Source organism: Grammomys surdaster, unplaced genomic scaffold (assembly GCF_004785775.1).
Source record: "Grammomys surdaster isolate TR1022 unplaced genomic scaffold, NIH_TR_1.0 126013, whole genome shotgun sequence".
In the NCBI taxonomy this organism is placed as follows: Eukaryota; Metazoa; Chordata; class Mammalia; order Rodentia; family Muridae; genus Grammomys; species Grammomys surdaster.
The window spans coordinates 585,085-605,279 of NW_021620828.1; the positions used below are offsets into that span (position 1 = coordinate 585,085).

Consider the following 20,195-nt stretch of genomic DNA (forward strand, 5'->3'; position numbering starts at 1 on the left):
CTGTAAATTCAGGGCCAGCTTGGTCTACAGAGTGAGTTCCAGGAAAGCCAGGGCTACACAGAGAAACCTTGTCTTGAGAAAAAAAAAAATGGATCCCACATAACCCGCTATGCGGCAAACTTGATCATGAGTTGGCCTGCCGATTTTTGAGCCCTCCCCAGATCTGCTCTCCAGGTTCACCAATAGTTAGTCCTTTCACCAATAGTTAGTCTTTTCTCTTCCTCCTCTCCTATGGAGCAGAGAGAAAAAGTCCTCAGACAAGGGGCGGTGCTCTGTGATTCAGACTTTAATGGTGGTGGTCATTTCAAAGCCACAAAGACAGTGGCAACTGTGGAACATGGCACAGGGAGTGAGGCGGTGCTCTGGTGCAGCCGAAGAAAGACTGAGGAACCTAGGGCCAGGGAGAGAGTGAGAGGGGGAAAGCCCCCCAGGTACACAGCCCCATTCCGTAAAGTAGCGAGCTTCAGTTAGCGCACCAAATGGAACAGTTGCTACGGTCCTTTTCTGTTCCCTTTCCCGTGCTAGCAAAACCTCCCATCCTAGGTCATCTTGGAATGCAGCCACATGAAAATACTGATGCCTAGCCCTGTCAAGTTGGGTCACTTTCAGACTGAAGAGCTATGGGAGATGACTGACTGACCAGCTGAGTGATAAGTAGATAAATAAATAAATAAATAAATAAATAAATGTGTGCTTGTGCATGCGTGCGTGCGCGCGTACACACATACACACACTCTCTCTCTCTCTCTAAAGTCGTAACCAAGCATGACCACACATCCAACACTCCCCAAATCCCAGTTCTATGCATAGTTCAAGGCTTCTACACAACATGGAAAGAAAGCAATGACACACAGATGCCCCATGGCCCCACTTTAAACACCCCAACACACCAATCCCGAAGCTCCTGTCAGACACTGACGGTTCTTCTGTGGACCCCCTTCTCATCGTCTTTTTTTTTTTTTTAAAGAGAAGAGAGAATAGAAGGGAAAGTGGGCAGATTGGAATCCCCAAAAATGGAGCCCAGAGAGGAGGAAGAGCAGAGATAGCAAGGGGTGGCGGAAGCCAAGAACAGCCGGAGCAGGTGAGTCGGGGTGTTCTGGGTGACTTGGGGCTCAGGGTATCAGGGTGAGTTATGGCATATTGGGACAGCAAGAAAGAGGCTCCAGGAGAATGAGATGTTCCAGTGAGCAGGCAAGCGGGGGGTGAGGGAGTCACAGCACACTGGGATTTCGGAAATTATGTCCCGCGAAGCGAGCTTCGTCCCCCAGTTCTTCTTCAATCCTGACAGATAATCCAGAAAGGGAGCAGTCAGGAGAAGAGGGATCTGCTTTTCGCTCTGGTCCCTCCAGGCTCCTCCTTTGAGGACTGCCCCAAGGTGAACATTTCCTGGCTTTCCTGGACTCTTAGTGATCTGTCAGTCAGACCATCTTTGAACCCACTGCATCAACTACCATCCAGGTCCTGGATGCAGGAGACAGGATGGTGGCCTAAAGGGGTCAAGAACCCTGGTCTCGAGTTCTTGTTCTTCAGGGACCCTCCTCACCTCATGAGCTGGTTGTACTTCGCTAGACGTTCAGATCTGCATGGGGCACCAGTCTTGATCTGAAACATTCCAGGAGATATGCACTTTAGAGATTTCCTTCACCTGATAGGACAACCCTACTCCCCCACCACACACCACACCACACCACACACACACACACATACACACACACACACACACACTTTTTAAAAAAAAAAATTTGAGACAGTTTTGTGAAAGTTGGCTTCAAAAGGGACAGGTTAGCCTTGAATTCCTGATCCTCCTGTCTCTACTTCCCAAGTGTCAGGACTAAGGGCATGTATCACCAAGTCCAGGTCTTTTTGTTTGTTTTTGAGACAAGTTTTACTGTGTAGACTGTGCTGTCCTGGAACTCACTATGTAGACTAGGCTAGTCTTGAACTTGTAGAGATGCTCCTGCCTCTGTCTCCTTAGTGCTGGGACTAAAGGCATACCACCATCATACCCTATTCCCCTCCCCCTTTTTAATGAAACCCAAGGTCTTGCACATGCTAGGCAAGTACTCTGCAACTGAGCTAAACCTCCAGTATTAATACAAATACATCTGTATTTGTATTAATTAATTATAAAAATCAATACTTTATTTTGTGTCTGTGTACACGTCTGTGGATCTGCTCTTGCCATGGTGTGCATTTGGAGGTCAGAGGACAACTGGGAGTTGGTTCTCTCCTTCTAACCTGTGAGTGCCATGAGTCAGACTTTAAGCTGACAGTCGGCTTAGCACCGGGCACTTGTACCTGCTGTCACCAGCTCAGAACTTCTACTCTTTTTTATGGTTTGCTTGTTAAGGAGTGCCTCAGTGTAGCCTTGGGAGTCCTGCAACTCGCTATATAAACCAAGCTGGCCTTAAACTCACAGAGATCCACCTGCCTCTGCCTCCTGAGTGCTTGGATTAAAGGTGTGTGCCACTATGCCTGGCCAGACTTCTACTTTTTTTGTTATTTTGTCTTTTTTTTTTTCCCCAGAGCTGAGGACTGAACCCAGGGTCTTGTGCTTTCTAGGCAAGTGCTCTACCACTGAGCTAAATCTCCAAGTCCCAGACTTCTACTCTTGAAACTTCTCTGACTCTCAAATTTTTGGCAAGACAATAACTACTGGGCCCAGAATCCACCAGCCTTACAAAGATCTCTCTAATCCCACAGACTGGCTCTACTCACCTGGCCTGTACACAGTCCCACTACGAGGTCAGCGATGAACGTGTCCTCCGTTTCTCCAGAGCGATGACTTACCATAACTCCCCAGCCATTCTCCTGGGCCAGTTTGCACCTGCAGCGTACACCAGCACTGACCTGTCCCGAAGCACAGCTATTCCCTCCCCGCCCCGGGCTTGATCTATGTCAGGAAGCCCCTGGAGGAAGGTGACTAAGGGGCGTGAGGGCAGATCGTGAAGTATAGTGAGACTAGAAGTCACAAGAGTGTGAAGGGTACCCAGCGTTCGCCAGGGTTCCAGGGCAGAATCCAGCTAGGAGGGCTCGCAAGAGGAGTCCTGAAGAATCGAGGTGGGAGGAGGCCAGAAGCCACTCACGCTTGGATGGCTTCTGTGACTGAGCCGATCTGATTGACCTTGAGCAGCAAACAGTTGCAGGCCTTCTCCTCCACCGCCCGCTCGATGCGCTTGGGGTTGGTCACCGTCAGGTCATCGCCCACTATCTGGATGCCGACGTTGGCTGTGAACTTGGACCAAGCTGCCCAGTCATCCTGGTCAAACGGGTCTTCAATGGAGACCACTGCAGAGGGAGTGGAGAGGGGACCGGTTCTTGCCAGAGAATGCTCTGATGGAGGCCAGCGGCCTCCATGGAGTGGGACGGAGGCCCTTGGCAGCTGTACCTCAGTGATTCCCCCGCCACCCCCAGGCAGCCGCGCCACCTCCTTCATCAATCAAAGATAGTAACGCCTGGCACTTTTCTGTCACATCCATTCATGTTTTTCCCATCCCTGGCTCCTTCCAGAGCCCTCTCTAGGACCCAAGTAGCTCTTAGAGCCCAGGTTCTGGAACAATCGGAGGAGCCCCATCACAGCTACGTGCCCAGTCACAGGACACTCAAAGCGCCGCTTTGCAAGAACCTGCTGCCTCTTCTCCCTGCTTCTCAGCCGCTTCGGGATGTCACCTGGCCCCAGACTCTGCACCCCATAAAGTTCACCTTTGCCAATCTTCGTTCTTTCCCTTTCCTATCTCCCACAATCCCTCGCTCTCACCAGGATAGTTCCGGACAAAGTCCTGGTAGAGTGCCCCCAGCTGGTCCCCAGTGATGTATCGGGAAGGATCAGCGGGAGACTTGAAATCCAAGTCGTATTTGCCGTCACGGTAGAACTCAGAGGCCGCCACATCCATGCCGATCACCATCTTTTCCGTGTAGCCAGCCTTGTCGATGGCTTCCTTCACCAGCTCCAAGGCTAGAGACAAATTGTGAAGTGAAATCGGTGTGAAGGAAAGAGGGCGAGAAAAGCAATTCAGAGTGGCAGGAGGGGACTGTTGGAGGGGAGGGATGGCTAGGGTCTGTGGAGAGAGGCTCTCTAGGGAGACAGAAAAGTAGAATTCGGTTATTAGAGTTGGTCCCCCTCCCCAGACCCCTCCCCCACACTCACTCCCCCACACATCATCCTGGTGCTGGGGCTGGAACCTAAGGCCTCATTCACTTGAGGCAAGTCCTCTGCTACCGAGCCACACTCCTACCCCGTTTTTTCTTTTTCATTTTGCGGAAGGGTCTAAGTTGCTCAGGCTGGTCTTGAACTCACTCTGTAGCTAAAGCATACCTTGAACTTTCGATTCTCCTGCCTTGGCCTCTAAATGGTTGGGATGCTAGACCTACACCACCACGCCCTGGCTAGCAGGATGTGTGTGTGTGTGTTCTTTAAAATTTTTTTTTATTTGTATTAAGTGTTTTGCCTGCATGTATGTATATGCTTCATGGGTGTGCTGGTACCCACAGATGCCAGAAGACAGTTTTACATCCCTGGAACCATGTGGATGCTGTGAACCAAACCTGAGTCCTCTGCAAGAGCAGCAACTGTCTTTAACCACTAAGCCCTAATAGCGGCCTTCCCTGGTACCACCTCATGTTAGCATTGTACACATCTCATTTAATCCTCAATGATACTTCTAGAACTCAGATCATTCCTTTTTTTTCCCCACCACCTTGTTTTGTTTTGAGACTGGTTCTTACCATGTAGCCCTAGCTACTAGCCCCGAACTCTGTGTAGACCAGGCTGGTCTTGAACTCAAAGATGTACCTGTCTCTGCCTGGGATTAAGGATCTGCACCTCCATGCCCGGCTCAAATGCTTGGCTCTTTAAAAAACCTTGTCTGTGTCTTTATCACTGTCATTATTATCTTTTCTTTCTGTTATTACTAATTATTATTATTTTCTTTCTTTTTTTAAACAAGGTTTCATGACCCTGTAGTCCAGGCTCCAAGCTCATAGCAACCCTTAGGCTTCACCCTCCCAAGTGTTGGCGATTCCAGCCAATAACTCCTCAGAGTTCAAAATAAATGCAAGTAATCTTAGAGTGGGCAGGAATGTGTATGGATACAAGTGCACTTACATGTTTGTGCATGCATGTGTATACATTTGGGTGCAGTGGCCTGGGACAGGCTGAGAAGGTGCTCCACCCCTGAGCCACACCCCTAGCTAGTACTTTCACTTTTTGTTTTGTTCTTTGTTTGTTTGTTTGTTTTTGAGAAAGGCTTTCACTGTGAAACCCTGGCTGTCCTGGAACTCACTCTGTAGAAACTCACTCTGTAGACCAGGCTGGCCTTGAACTCAGAGATTCATCTATAAGTGCTGGGATTAAAGGCAAGCACCACCACTGCCTGGCCAGTATCTTGACTTTTTTTTTTTTTTTTTTGTATATGAGTACACTGTAGCTGTCTTCAGACACACCAGAGGAGGGCATTGAATCCCATTACAGATGGTTGTGAGCCACCATGTGGGTGCTGGGAATTGAACTCAGGACCTCTGGAAGAGCAGTCAGTGCTCTTAACCGCTGGGCCGTCTCTCCAGCCCCAGTACCTTCACTTCTAACCACTACCTTTACAGTTCCCAAAAGCACAGGAGATATAGGAATCCTAGATACCTAAGAGGCTGGGAAGGGGATAGAACCAATGTGAATTACCTCCCTGGAGGATGGTGTATGTCATCTAAGACTGTGGCATTTAAGGATGAAGTGGACCTTACCCAGAGCACTTACCAATATTCTCAGCAGTCCAGTGAGGACCTATGCTAACTAACAGGTTTGGCTGGGCAGGTAACAGACCAAGCTACAAGGTCTATGTGTGAAATCGGAAGGCCCCAGGAGTCCACCCTAGGGGCTGCTGGCTACCTCTTGAGATTTTCTGAAGTTTAAGGACCTTCCTCCAGTGTCCTACAGGACCCACATGTGCCAGCTTTCCCAGCATGAGACTCGGGCTGGAGTAAGGGCTCCGGGCCTCACCTTCGCTGTTCTCCAGGATATTGGGGGCAAAGCCACCTTCATCCCCCACGTTAGTAGCATCCTTGCCATACTTGTCCTTGATGACCCCCTTGAGTGTGTGGTACACCTCTGCCCCAAGTCGCATGGCATCCCGGAAGCTCTCAGCACCCACTGGGAGGATCATGAACTCCTGCATGGCCAGCTTGTTCCCAGCGTGAGAACCACCGTTGATCACATTAAAGGCCTGGGGAGCCACAGATCAAGCAGTCAGAGCCTTTTCCTCCTGCTCCTGAGAATGCCAACCTGAGGTCCTCGGATGCGGATGCGAGGCTCGGGTCTCACATCCCCATCCTTCCTTGGTGTCTGCCTGTTCACCTTCCTCCCCTCATCCCTCACCTGGTTGCATGCTCCCTCCTCCCCTGGGGAAGAGGCTAGGCAAGTGCAGTGCTCACCGGCACAGGCAGGATGAGGTCGGAGTTCCCAGCCAGCTGAGCAATGTGGCGGTAGAGGGGTAAGTCCTTCTCAGCTGCCCCAGCCTTACACACGGCCAGGGACACACCCAGGATGGCATTGGCCCCAAATTTGGCTGGAAAATTACAGAGGAAGGCACTGAGTAAAAAAATGTCCCCCTCTCTTGTAGCCCCTGCTTCCACCTATACTCCCCAGGAAAGCCAGTAAAGGAGACTTCCCATCCCTGCCCCTCAACAGCGAGGGGTCATTTTCTATTACTAACAGTGTGATTGGGGACAGAGGTGAGAAGGAAGGGAAAGCCTCACCTCTTCCTAAACATCCCCCAGTCTACCTCATGCCAGCCCCTCTCATCATGCTTTAAGAAGTTCTTTCTTGCCGGGCGGTGTTGGCGCATGCCTTTAATCCCAGCACTTGGGAGGCAGAGGCAGGTGGATTTCTGAGTTCGAAGCCAGCCTGGTCTACAGAGTGAGTTCCAGGACAGCCAGGGCTACACAGAGAAACCCTGTCTTGAAAAACCAAAAAAAAAAAAAAAAAAAAAAAAAAAGTTCTTTCTTCTTAGTGTCACCCCCTCCCACTGCCTTCCTTCTTAGTGTCTCCCTTCCCACTGCAGTGGCTTTGGGTGAGGGTGACAGTCCAAGTGTCCCCAGCATGGCCCTTGGGGTTCTGTGCTTGCCTATCCCTCCCCGCCCACCCCCTGCTTACATTTATTCTCAGTCCCGTCCAGCTCCAGCATCAGGTTGTCCAGTTTCTCCTGCTCCACCACAGAGATACCCTGTGGGCAGAACCAAGATGGCGGTTGGACCCTAAGGCAGAGGGCCCTCCATTCACAGGTAGCCTTATGTCTGAGCAGGGTACCACCGGATCCCTGCCCTGCCGGCTTTTGGAACCTTCAGTTCATACAGGGGCAATAAGCGTATTTTTCACACCGTTGCGTTTGCAACTACAACTCCTAAAGAGTGTGGGGCTTAATTTGTTTGTTTGTTTGTTTGTTTGTTTTGCCTGCCCTTGTCCCTCCCTGGAGCCAAGATTTCTTCTAGGAGTCTGGCTTAGCAGCCACCCCACCCACAGGAAAGAGCGGGCCTCACTGAGCTGATGAGGGCTGGCGCAATCCTGCTGTTGATATGGTCCACTGCCTTCAGGACACCTAGAGAAAGGAAAACCGGGCTGGTCAGGCCGAGAGGAGTGGGTGGAGAGTGTGGAGAGGCAGGGGAAGGCATCCAGGGGACTGGGACATGCTAGGAGAGGAGAGCCATCCATCACCTTTGCCTAAGTAACGCTGTTTGTCCCCATCCCTCAGCTCCAGGGCCTCATAGATGCCAGTGGAGGCCCCACTGGGGACTGCAGCCCGGAAAAGACCTGGAAGAAGACAAGCCGTGAGGAAGGAGGGAGGACACTCTGGCCCCAAGGATTCTCTGAGCTTTCTAGCCTAAACTCCTGCCTGCCACATCCAGACTTCTTCCTACAAGGTTCCCTGGCACTACACACAGATACACACATTCTCACAGACAACGTATCAGCTGCACACGCAGGGCCACCTCATCCGCCCAACTGAGGCCTCGCAGGCACGAGTGGGAGGCCTCAGAAACAGAGCTGAGCTAGGCAGAGCATGCGTGCTCCTGTGCTCGCACAGGTAGGACCTTTCTCACTCTGAACTAGAATACAGACCCACCTAGCCCTGATCCAAGGAAGATCAGACTCCACAATCCAGCCTTGAGAATCTGGCCTAGCATCCCATGGCCCCTGGATTTAAAGGAAGACCTCTCAACCTTTTCCAGACCCAGCACAGGGGAAGTAGGAGCTATGGACAGCCCATGCTCCGCCCATCACCTTTGGCAGTATAGAGATCCACCTCCACGGTGGGATTCCCACGGGAGTCCAAGATCTCTCGGGCCCAGATCTTCTCTATAGACATAATGGCTGGGATCTCCTTGGGTGGAAGTGGAGGAAGGAGAAAGATAAGAGGCTTAGAAGGGTGGAGCCTGAGGCCAGTGGGAGGGGCCAGAGGCTGGGAGGGCTGGGAAAGAGGTTACTGCAGTGGTAGGGGGTGGGGAGGAGCGGACTGCAATCAAGCACTGTAGAAGGGGTTCTCCCTTCCCCGTGGAGAGAAGAGAAGGTCAATGCAGTGAGGAAGGGGAGGTCACTGCAGAAGGGGCGGGGTACATATCCTGACAAGATGGGAGAGCACTGCAGTGAAGAGGAGAGGGGCAAGCAGCGATTTTTTTCGCCCCTCAGCAGCCTCACCGACCAGTGGGGTTCCCCTAGACTTCCCTAGGCGGGATGGCTGCCAGACTGGCATTGTTTTCCCCTTAGATCTTGAAACAGAAAGGAGAGGGGTTATCTGGGCAGGCGGAGCACCAACTTGACAGCCCATATACACAAGGTCTAGAAAACACTCCGGGGTCGTCACCTCTCTCCCAAACAGGAGTTCCTCATTTCAAGAGGAGTCTGGGGACAGCGTCCTGGGACCAAGGCTCCAGTCCCTAGGGGCTACAGTGGGGAATGGTGAGGCAGACCCATTGCTTTTCTACGCCCGGACAAATTCCCCACTCCTGCTATCCCTCCCCCAAGCGTCGGAGAAAATGAAATGTCAGAGAGGGGGAAGAGAAGGAGGGACCAAAGGACGAGTCTAGAATATGTCTGAGGTAGCCAAGGAAGGGTGAGAGGGTATCTTCGCAAACGCAAAGGGAAAAAAAAAAAAAAAAAGAACGTGCCAGGGAAACACGCGCCGCCTGCGGAGACATCGAACTTAAGAAACAAATCGGCAGGACCCTACATGAATACCGGCGCGGGGAGAGGAGCAGGAGGGGGTGCAACCGTGCAGTTAGAGAAGGGGATGCAGAAAGCTGGTACCTAAACCTGGAGGAGGTGACAAGCAGAAAGCCGGGAGCTGTCCGGGAAGGCCGGGAATGGAGGGTGCCAGGGAAGGCAGGTGACAGGTATGCAGCGTCACCCGCCCGGGACGCTAAGCTCAGGACAACGGGGAGTGGAGGCGGCAAGGAGCGAGTAAGGGGATGCGGCCCGATACGGGCCTCACCTCGAGGACTGCAGACTCAGCCGGTGGCGGTGGCGGTGGCGACGGCGGCGGCGCAGAGAGAGCAGGAGTGGCGGCGGCTGCGGCTCCCAGCGCGGGCGGGGGGGTGGGGGGGTGGGCAAGGGGCGGTGCCTATAGAGCCAGGCTGGCGCATGTGACCCAGGGGCCCCCGATGAGTCAAGAGCTGCAGGCGGAGACGCACGTACGAGCGCGGGTGGTGGTGGGGAACCGAACGGGTGGGGGAAGGGCCGGGGCGATCCGGGACCAGGCTGGCAACCCCCTTGAGCACACGGATGCTCATAACCCACGTCCAGCCAACTCGAGGGAAGCAGGCGTCGCCTCATTCCTGTACTGCGGCAGGTACTAACCCAGACTGATGGAGAAGCACACCACAGGGGTTCACGAACTCGGTCACACACAAGAGTATAAAAACGCCTTTTTATTTGAAAGCCGAACTGGCCCATCACAGCCCACCTCCCCAGCTCCTCTCTCCAGACAACCCCTACTAGCATCCTAGTTGCCCCAGACCTGCTTGAGAGCTGTGCTTAGGAATTTGGGCCCACAGAACAAGCCACACAGAGATGACTGCCAAAGAGCCTGAGCCTTGAGATGTGATGGATTTCCAGTCTGGGACAAAAGGGTGCATCTCCCACTTCCTGTGACAGGGCTATGAATGTGGGGGTCCCCCACTGGAGTCTTATCAGTTCTTGAGGCCAGCGTCCTTGGCCTCCTGGAAAAGAGAAGAGAAATAAATCGTGTGCCCTACCGGAAATGCCCACAACCCCAGGCCTCTCAGTCTCTGCCTCGCTCTGCCCTCCTTTCGCCTCTCCACCCATGTGTCCTGTTATTTTTAGCTTCAGATTTTGAGTGCAGGATCTTTTGCCTGGCCCAGCTACATCCTCCATATACCCCAAGCCACCTCCTTCCCTCGTGAGCTCCAGACCAATCCCTCCCCACCAGTCTCTACCAGCAATGTCTGTCTGTACAGCGGTCCCTTCTCTGGTTTCCTGTGTCTTTTATCACCACTTTCTGCACCTCTCTCATCTTTCCTTCATATCTAAGATACCTGAAGCCCCTAACTCTGGCCTCTCCTCCTGTGTGCCTAACCTTTGCCCTCCGGAGGCTGTCTTCCTGGCATCACCTTTACTGTCCCTGTAGGCTGGGCGAGCCACTAAACTGGTGGCACGTAAGGCTCCATGTCCTGGTCTGGATCGAGTTCTTGCTCCTGTTCCTCCTTCAGCCTCTGACGGATCTCCTCGGCCTCCGCCCGGTCCTCATCCTCATAGAACTCTTTGTCTAGGCGCTCTAGGTGCGCCACCTGCACTAGGGCCTCCTGGCGGTAGTCAGTCTCATCTGCGCATGGGTTGTCCAGCAGCACCAGGGCCCGAAGCTTTGGCAGGTCCCGCAGTTTGGCCAGCTCCGCCAGGTCAGCAATCATATTGCTCCTGTGGATGAGGTCAGGGAGGGGTTAACTCAGGAAAATGGCCTTTGTTAGCTAGGAATTGGGCTTCCTTTGTAAGAACACTTCCTGGAAGCAACTCTGGGCCCTGGAAGCAATGATGGTTGAGGACCAGACTTGTTGGGATGCAGTTCCCTAATCCCTCCTCTACCCTTCACAGAATCCCTAAATGCCACTCGATGTGTCATCTTCAGACTTTGGAGCAGCAAAGCTAGGCCTCATCCCATCTTGTATTTGGAGAAGAGGGGCAAATGTCCCTTATAGGAGCAGACATTTTCTATGTCAGCCATACCACAACAGGGGTTGGAAAGATCAGGAGGAGGAGCTCGGACCTGAGAGTGGGGTGCTAAGGGGTGTGTGGGGGTGCTTCCTTCAGTAAGGAACCCAGAGCTAGGGATGGACTGGGTCTCCCAGCTTGAATAAAAAATCTCAGTCTTCTAATGTGCTTCTTTGCAAAACTCTGCATGGCATGGCATGCTCCTGGTTTCAAACACTCATGGATCCAGTTCTAAGTATTCCAGACTGATCTCCACAGGTGCTCTGGGCCTCGTGGAACTTTCCTCACTTCGAGCTCTATTGGCATTTTGTTAGGCCCAGTGATGGACGACATATTTCCCGTGCATGAGGCCCTGGGTGTGATCGATAGAACCACGAAACAAAAATTAAAGAATTGTCCATCAGAAAAGAGGAGCTTAGAGAAAAATCCCTCTGACCCTGCATGTGCGCTTCCATCACCTCCTTGTGTGTGTGTGTGTGTGTGTGTGTGTGTGTGTTTGTGTGTGTGTGTGTTGGGGGGGGATGACAGAGTCTGGCTCTGTAGCCCAGGCTGGCCTCAAACTCACAGAAATATTCCTCCTGCCTCAGCTTCCTGCGTGCTGGAATTATAGGCAGGAGTCACCACAGCTGGTTTTTGTTGCTGTTATCATTTTTATTATTGTTGTTGTTGTTGTTGACAGAGTCTCACTATATACCTATACTTCTGCCTGGTACAGACTTACTCACTGTATGGATCTGGCTTCCCCCTCAAACGTGCAACACTCCCCCTGCCTTTGACTCCCAAGACCTAGGATTATGGAAATGTGCTACCACATCAAGCTTTGAAGTTTTGGTCTTTCTTTCTTTCTTTCTTTCTTTCTTTCTTTCTTTCTTTCTTTCTCTCTTTCTCTCTCTCTTTCTCTCTTTCTCTCTTTCTCTCTTTCTTCCTTTTTCCAAGACAGGCTTCTGCTGTGTAGCCCTGGCTGTCCTGAAAATCACTCTGTAGACCAGGCTGGCCTCGAACTCAGAGATCTGATTGCCTCCTGAGTGCTGGGATTAAAAGCGTGTGCCACCACCACCACCCTCTGCCAGGCTACATTTTATGTTTAATATCACAGGTTAAATGCTGTCCTTTACAGGTAGTGCTCAGTTCAGGAGGAAAGAGACAAGAAATGGAAAGGGTCTTTGGGGCCTAGGAGAGGGAGAAAGGCATTTACATTTACATAAGATCCAGCTAGGAAAAGAGCACTGGAGTCAGACTGTGAATCACTTAAAAACAGCCCCAGTGGTGGATGCCTAGAACTTCAGCTGTCCAGGAGGCTGAGGCTGAGAGATTGGGGCCAGCCTGGGGAACACTGCAAGACCCTCACATTTAAACACGAAAAAGAAGCTCAGCAGTGGTGGAAGTGGTGGTGCACGCCTTTAATCCCAACACCGAGGAGGAGGCAGGTGGATCTCTTGTGATTTTGAAGCCAGCCTGGTCTACAAAATGAGTTCCAGGACAGCCAAGGCTACAAAAAAACAATAAAAAAAAAAAAAAAAAAAAAAAAAAAAACATTTTGGGGGGAAAAAACAGAAAAGAAAGAAAGAAAGGAAAACAAACTGCTTCTGATTCTTTTAGGTGTTCCTAAAACACAGAATACGCCCTACTAAACACAGCACAGTCTTATTCACTATAGGATGAATTAATATAAGAATCCAGAGCTCCCAGGAAGATCTTTGTGTTGCTCTTTGAGGCAAATGCAGAAGAGAGGACAGCAGAGGACAGGATCAGAAGGACAAGGTGAGGACCTAGCTGAGGGTTACTGGGAGAGGACCACGGACTCAGAAGCTGTTCTTGGAGATTGGCAGGTGCGAGGTGGGTCTCAGAGAGGATGCACACCCATACCTCAAGTTGAGGTACTGCAGCGACTTCATCTCCTTGGAGAAGCCATCCAAAGTTTCAATCTGGTTGTCTCGCAGATGCAGGGTAGTCAGGTTGCTCAGGTTCTCCAGGCCCTCTACTTTCTTCAGCAGGTTTTGGGCCTACATCCCGGCGTATGGTGACATTGACCCAGGGCGGCGAGCAGAGAGAGGGAGTTGGAAAAGGAGGAAGCCAAGAAGAAATCGGAGTATCGTGGGCATGGAAGAGGGGGATGGGGACAGATGGTGTGATTACTCAGTGTTTACAGACATGCCCAACAACCTGAGTTCATTCCCCTGTACCCACATGGTGGAAAGAGAGCCAATGTTTGCCATTCATCTTCATGCCATGCTGTGCGTGCCCCACACACAAAGTAAGAAGGAATTGTAAAGTGTTTCTAACTAAAAAGAAAAAGAAAAAGAAGGGCTAGAAAGATGGCTCAGAGGTTAAGAGCACTGGCTGTTCTTCCTTGAGGTCCTGAGTTCAATTCCCAGTAACTACATTGTGCTTACAACCATCTATAATGAGATCCAGTGCCCTCTTCTGTCATGCAGGCATACATGCAGAATGCTGTATACATAATAAATAAATAGATTTTTTTTAAAAAAAAGAGAAAGAAGCCCAAAGACTGATTTCCCAGAACAACAACAACAACAACAACAACAACCAATCTGTCAGTAGAAACTAGAAACACGTCATTGTTTCTGGGGCAGGGAGTAGTTCTGGTGGTACAGCTCTCCTCTAGCTTGTGCAAGGCACTGATTTCAAATCCCAATACAAAAGAAGAAAAAGACAACCTAGACAAAAGGAAAAGAAAAAAAGCAGCAGCCGCCACAACAGAAGCTCTGCCACATTCTATTTGCCTATTCATCCCATCAAGGCTATCTCTAACTCCAGAAGAGTTAGACCTTGAGCCCGCCCTTGTCCCAGGAGCCCCACTCTCTAACAGGGAAATGGCTCTAGTACCGTTCCAGAAGTCAGCATGTCCAGGCTGAACGGGCAGACACTGAGTGCCTGGCTGGTATGGTGGTGCACACCTGTGACCCCAGCACCCACTTGGGGATGGATAAGAGGGCAAGCCTGAACTCTGTTTAGGAGTCAGGCCAATGTAGGCTATACAGGGAGATCCTGTCTCAAAACTAAAAGTAAGCTTGGGGTCAGTAGTTAAGAGCATCTCCTGTTCTTTTAGAAGACCCAGGTTTCGTTCCCAGCACCACGTGGCAGCTCACAACCACCTGTAACTCCAGTTTCCGGGGATTAAGCCTCCCTCCTGATCTCCAGGGGCACCAGGTGCACACACACAGTACTACACATAAACACATACATGTAGACAAAACATACTTACACATATAAATATTTTTTAAAGTAAAGTAATAAAAACAAGATATGGCGACACACATCTACAAATCCTAGCACTTAGAAGACCAGGGCAAGCCGGGCGGTGGTGGCAGATGCCTTTAATCCCAGCACTTGGGAGGCAGAGGCAGGCGGATTTCTGAGTTCAAGAGTTCGAGGCCAGCCTGCTCTACAGAGTGAGTTTCAGAACAGCCAGGACTACACAGAGAAACCCTGTCTCGAAAACAAAACAAAACAAAACAAAAAAACTAACAAAACAAAACAAAACAAAAAAAGAAGACCAGAGCAAGAGGATTGCTGTGAGTTCTAGGCCAGCCTGACTTACATAGGCCAGCCAGGGCTACATGGTATGACCCTTAAAAACAAAAAAACAAACAGAACATGGGCCATGGACATGGCTTGGTCAGTAAAATTCTTGTCCTGAGGACTTATTTGTCCCTAGCACTCACATAAAAAGCCAATCTTGTGTGTGTGGAAGTGGGTAGGGTACACAATCTGTAATGCCTGCTGTTGGGGTAGAGACACTCAGATCCTTGGAGCCCTTAGGCCAGGCTGACTAATTAATTAGTGAAGCGTCAGGTTCTGTGAAAGACCCTGTCTCAAAGCACAAGATCAGAAGCCACCAAGGAAGAGGCGTGAAGTCCACCTTGGGCTTCTACACACAGCACAGCTGCACGCCTGCATGGACACATAGTGTGTGTGCACACAGACATGAACACATAAAACAAAAGTACTAGATTATAGCCGGGCAGTGCAGTGCATGCCTTTAATCCTAGCACACCTGGGAGGCAGAGGCAGGTGGATCTCTGAGTTCAAGGCCAGCCTGGTCTACAGAGAGAGTTCCAGGACAGCCAGGGCTACACAGAGAACCTCTGTCTTAACAAAACAAAAAACTGATATTCGCACACACACACACACACACACACACACACACACACAGAGAGAGAATTATAATGGTACATACTGGAATTCTGGCACTTGGGAGGTGGAGGCAGGAGGATCAGGGGAGGTCAAGGTCATCTTCAGTTACGTCGTGATTTCAGGTCAACCTGGGCTACATCAAACCCTGTCTCAATAAATAAACAAATGACTAAGTGGCCTTCTTCGCCTGTTCTCTGTACCTGAAAAGCGCATTTTGCAACAACCTATATCAAAACATTTTCTCTGCGGTTTTCACACAGCATATACTGTAGCTCTGCCTTCCTTTCTTCCTCTCCCCTACTGTCCTCCTTTCCCTCTGAGAGACAGAGTCTTATTCTGTAGCCCAGGCTGGCCCCTAACTCTCAACTGTCCCCCTTACCCAGCCTCCCAAGTGCTAGCATTATAGGCGTAGCTTGCACTTACTGTTTTAATTTTATATTCCCACATCATCAGGCGCCATGTGCGGTCATCACCACCATGGTGCTGAAGCTACTAGCTGAGCCTCCTAAAAGCCAAGGCTGTGCTCCCTTCCCTGTGCCGCCTGAGGGCCCAGTGAGCTACCAGGTAGAGATTCTTTAGCTTTGGAAGGTTGATTCCCATCGTAGTTTCTAACTGGTTCCCCCGAAGCTCCAGGGTGTGCAGACTCGTCAGTCTTGTAGGGTCCAGCCCAGACACCTGGTGGATGTGGTTCCCTGTCGGAAAAGAGGGAATGGAGATCTCAAAGGTCCATGGTGAAGGTTCAGCAGGAGACATGTTGGCCCCCCCATATCTTCTTCCCCTCTGACGAAGTGTGGATGGTGAGAGAAAACAACCCAGTACTACCACCTTCGGAGCTCTGAAGCAAGTGGACCTGGGTTGGTCCACCTATGCTTTGAGAATGAGTCGGTAATGCTTAAGCAACATTCATGGGCAATGTCCTTCCTTCCTGAACATCTTTGGTCAGGTGGTGTTTCCCCTAAACAACCAGTTTGAAATTGTCATCTGTGCTGGGCCAAGTAGTTCAGACCTATAGTCTACTACCTAAGAGCCTGAAGCAGCAGAGTAAAAATGCTATGGCCTCCCTGGGCTACTACTGAGTGAGTTCAAGTCCAGCTTCAGAAATTTATGAGACCACTTCTCAAAATTAAAAGCAATTTTTGGGGCTGAAGAGATGGCTTTAATGGCTCAGAGCACTGCCTGCTGTTCCAGAGGTCCTGAGTTCCATCCCTAGCAACCGTGTGGTGGCTCACAGCCCATCTGTGGTGGTTTGAATACGCTTGGCCCATAGTGTCTTTTCACAGCAATGAAACCTTAACTAAGACAGAAGTTGGTACCAGGCTCTGATAGGCTTGACCATGTTTTTATTTGGAGAAATATGGACTTTGGGTCTGTGGTACAGTATTACCATGAAGTGACACCATGACCAAGGCAACTTTTATAAAGGAAAACACTCAACTGGGGCTTGCTGACAGTTTCAGAGGTTCAGTCTATTACCATGTCAGAAACATGGTAGCCTGCAAGGGAGACATGGTGCTGGAGAAGCTGAGAGTTCTTGATCAGAAGGCAGCCAGAAGGAGACTCTGTGTCACACTGGTGGACTTAAGCATATTTATAAGATCTCAAAGTCCCGCTTCCAGCTTCCATGGTGACATACTTCATCTAACAAGGCCACACCTCCTCCAATATGGCCACACCTCCTAATAGTGCCACTTCCCATGGGCCAAGTGTCTTCAAACCACCACACCGTTTATAATGGGATCCAATGTCGCCATCTGGTGTGCAGGCTTACATGCAGACAAAGCATGCACAAAATGCATAAACAAACTAACCTTTAAAAATCTTATAAAAAGTCATGACAGGGCTGGGATATGGCTCAGTAGAAGAGGGCTTGCCTAGCATGCACAAGACAATAGGTTCAGTCCGTTGTACTTTAAACTGGGTCTCACTCTGCAAGTCAAGCTGACCCAGACTGGCTTTGAATTTCATTGAGCCTGCTCTAACCACCAGTGTGTAGGGATTATGGTTGGGAGCCTCCATGCCTGGTTTGTATTTACTTACTATGCTCACTGTTAAAATCTGCCCATCCTCCTAAACTAGAATGGACTCTACATAAGAATAGAAAGTTTTGTCAGGCAGTGATGGCGCACGCCTTTAATCCCAGCACTTGGGAGGCAGAGGCAGGCGGATTTCTGAGTTCGAGGCCAGCCTGGTCTACAGAGTGAGTTCCAGGACAGCCAGGGCTACACAGAGAACCCCCCCCCCCAAAAAAAAAAAAAAAGAAAAGAGTTTTTGCTCATTGTTGTATCTCCAGCATGAAGAACTGTCATAAAGAATTTTATGAGGGGCTTCAGAGATGACTCGGTGGTGAAGACCCGGGTTCAGTTCCCAGCACCCACAGTCAGGCAGATCACAGGAAGCTATTTTCTTCTGGTCTCCGCAGACACCTGCACATACCTATGTACACATAATTAAAAATGAATTTTAAAAAATCCAATTAACCAAAAAAAAAAAAAAATAAGCCGGGCGGTGGTGGCACACACCTTTAATCCCAGCGCTTGGGAGGCAGAGGCAGGTGGATTTCTGAGTTCGAGGCCAGCCTGGTCTACAGAGTGAGTTCCAGGACAGCCAGGGCTACAAGAGAAACCCTGTCTCGAAAAACAAAACAAAAACAAATCCAATTAATTTGAATAAGTCTCTCTTTTTGGCTAGGCCCTGTGTAAGTATAGAGACAAGACTTTACGGCTGAGCTGTATCCCCAGCCCAGCATGTGTCTTAACGAATGAGTGTCTGTATACAGACGGCTGTGTGGCTCAGTCAAGAAGCATATACTGCCTACTTCTGTCAGCTCCATGCTAGGAAGGGAGGTTCTGTGCATCTCTCCCTAAGGACCCACCTTTGAGATCCAGGCTTCCCAGACGGGGATGAAAGATGCCTTCGGTGTCTATGATCTGGTTGTAGGAAAAACTGGCGATCTGCAGGTAGGGCAGTTCGTTCAACCGGGCACTCCGAAGCTGGTTACCATCGGCCTTGAGCCACAGTAGGTGAGTGAGGCTATTGAGCGGTGACATGTCTGTAATATGGTTCTCAGAAATGTCCACATAGCGAAGATGGATATAGGAACGCAGTAAGGTGATGTCTGTGAGGTCCCTAGGAGATGGGGGCGGGGGGAGATCCACGGAAAGGATAAGAGCCTAGCAAGAACTGGCAGAGGCACTAGGACAGAGGAAGATGCAGAGGTAACTTGTACTGGGATGACAAAGAGGGAGAGGAAGAGGAGGCAAGTGGGGTTTTCTTCTTGGTTTTCAGTGCAGAGATCAAAACTAGTGCCTTGCACATGCCAGATGAGCCTTTTTATTACTAAGCTATATGTCGGAACCAGGTAGAGACTCCACAGGGAAGGGACAGCAGAGCTCCCCACAGAAGCTTCAGTGTGTTGTTTTGGTGCTGGGATATACTAGGCAAGCTCCCTACTGCTAAGCTACCCACCCAGTCACCAAAGAGTCTCAGAAGTTCTGAAAAGCAAATCCCACCATTTCTTCCCATTTAGCTCGGGATGAGAGAGACAAACCATAGCCAAAACACTCAGGAATGAGACAGGGAAGGCACGTGAGGCTCCAGTCTCTCAGTCCTCACCTGTCTTTAGCCTCCAGCTTAATATAAGCGTGAGCTAGTCCACTGCCAATCTTGCAGAGTAATGAAAGCCCTTCCTTCATCATGAGCTCCGTGAGGGGGGTGGGCAGCCACTGAAAGAGGTGGGTAACACAGGCATCCCTTTCCAACTCCCCCCCAGTCCCGAGCCCCAGGAGCCCCCCTTTCTCCAGGCTCTCACTTCCTCAGAGACTTCTTCCCCCTCTTTCCTGTAGTCATCCCATTCCTCTATCTCCTTGTCATCCTCTTCTCTTTCCACTTCATCCTGCTCTGGATCAATGTCATCCACATCATCTTCATCCGACATCTTTCTCCGCCCTGCGCTCTGGAGTCAGACGGAACTCAGTCCTGGTCCTGAGAAAGGAGGTCTTAGCTCACACTCCCACCAACCCTCTGGTCCCTCGCCTCCATTTACAGGTTCCCTATACAGCCCCTGTCACCCCTGAACTCCGACCTGTGCGTCTTTCCTCATACTAGAGAACATCTTTGGACTCCCAATCTCTGCTTGGAGACTCCCCCTTCCAGGCACCCCTCGGGACACTTTCCCACACTCCCAGACTGTTCCTGCCTTCACTTGCCTCCCACTCTGCCCCAGCAGCCCAGTGTCCTCCTTCCTGAATTCCCTGTGATATAGTTCTACATGTCCTCCTAAAACCTCCCCTACCAACTCCTCCTCCCCTTCTTTACTCACACCTCACCTCCGGGTTCCCTTCCACCCCCAACCCCTGCTCTTCTAATGCGGTCTCTCTGTTAGCACCATTTCCCCGACACGAAGTCTTCAACCCTCCAACCCAATTCGCCTTCAGAAGTGGGCGCAGATCCTGACTCTGCTCCTCTAGAAGTAGGTATGGAGAGGATCTTTATGCTGAGATGCCAGGACTGTTTTTTTAGAAGACGCAACGGGGTAGCAGGAGTTATATGTTGTTATGGCAACAGGGGCGGGACGCTTAGCTTTGCAGCCAGCTTCCGTTGAGAGCCTGGAGTACCTCAACCGCAAAGCACAAACCCTAACGCCCCTGTTTCCACCCTCAGCGGGTAGTTCAGTGGTTGCCAGGTTACGAGGCCAAATTCCTAATCCCAGGAACCTGGAGGAGGCGAGAAAAGAGTGCCACGGGGTTAATTGTCAGAGGACATAAAACAATGGTCCAATAATAGCAGCGCTGAGAAGCGGGAGGGAGGCGAGGCTGGCCATTAAGTCCTT

The 20,195-nt window shown here is 50.6% G+C and overlaps 2 protein-coding genes across 7 annotated transcripts; both read right to left on the bottom strand.

Annotated features, from left to right (window-relative positions):
- Positions 1-266: 266 nt before the first annotated feature.
- Positions 267-9,519, bottom strand: Eno2 (enolase 2). The gene is made up of 13 exons (XM_028754532.1): positions 9,477-9,519; positions 8,270-8,369; positions 7,703-7,798; positions 7,528-7,586; positions 7,145-7,214; positions 6,424-6,557; positions 5,993-6,215; positions 3,758-3,955; positions 3,087-3,288; positions 2,719-2,827; positions 1,544-1,602; positions 891-1,281; positions 267-391 (listed from the first exon to the last, which is right to left on the bottom strand). The coding sequence occupies exons 2-12, from the start codon at positions 8,352-8,354 to the stop codon at positions 1,212-1,214; spliced, it is 1,305 nt and encodes a 434-aa protein (XP_028610365.1). The 5' UTR covers positions 8,355-8,369; positions 9,477-9,519; the 3' UTR covers positions 267-391; positions 891-1,211.
- Positions 9,520-10,056: 537 nt separating this feature from the next.
- Positions 10,057-19,896, bottom strand: Lrrc23 (leucine rich repeat containing 23). Of its 6 annotated transcripts, none has more exons than XR_003709626.1 (8): positions 19,693-19,864; positions 19,176-19,348; positions 18,980-19,089; positions 18,240-18,493; positions 15,929-16,059; positions 13,076-13,212; positions 10,581-10,918; positions 10,057-10,203 (listed from the first exon to the last, which is right to left on the bottom strand). XR_003709626.1 is itself a non-coding variant. In XM_028754477.1 (8 exons), exons 2-7 carry the CDS (start codon positions 19,299-19,301, stop codon positions 10,645-10,647), a joined length of 1,032 nt encoding a protein of 343 aa, XP_028610310.1. In that variant the 5' UTR covers positions 19,302-19,348; positions 19,786-19,896; the 3' UTR covers positions 10,057-10,203; positions 10,615-10,644. The 6 variants fall into 6 exon arrangements, 5 of the variants coding, with proteins under 5 accessions (XP_028610310.1, XP_028610309.1, XP_028610306.1 ...); XM_028754477.1 differs by having other exon boundaries at positions 10,615-10,918; positions 19,786-19,896; XM_028754476.1 differs by having other exon boundaries at positions 10,615-10,918; positions 19,795-19,879.
- Between the last annotated feature and the right edge of the window lie 299 nt (positions 19,897-20,195).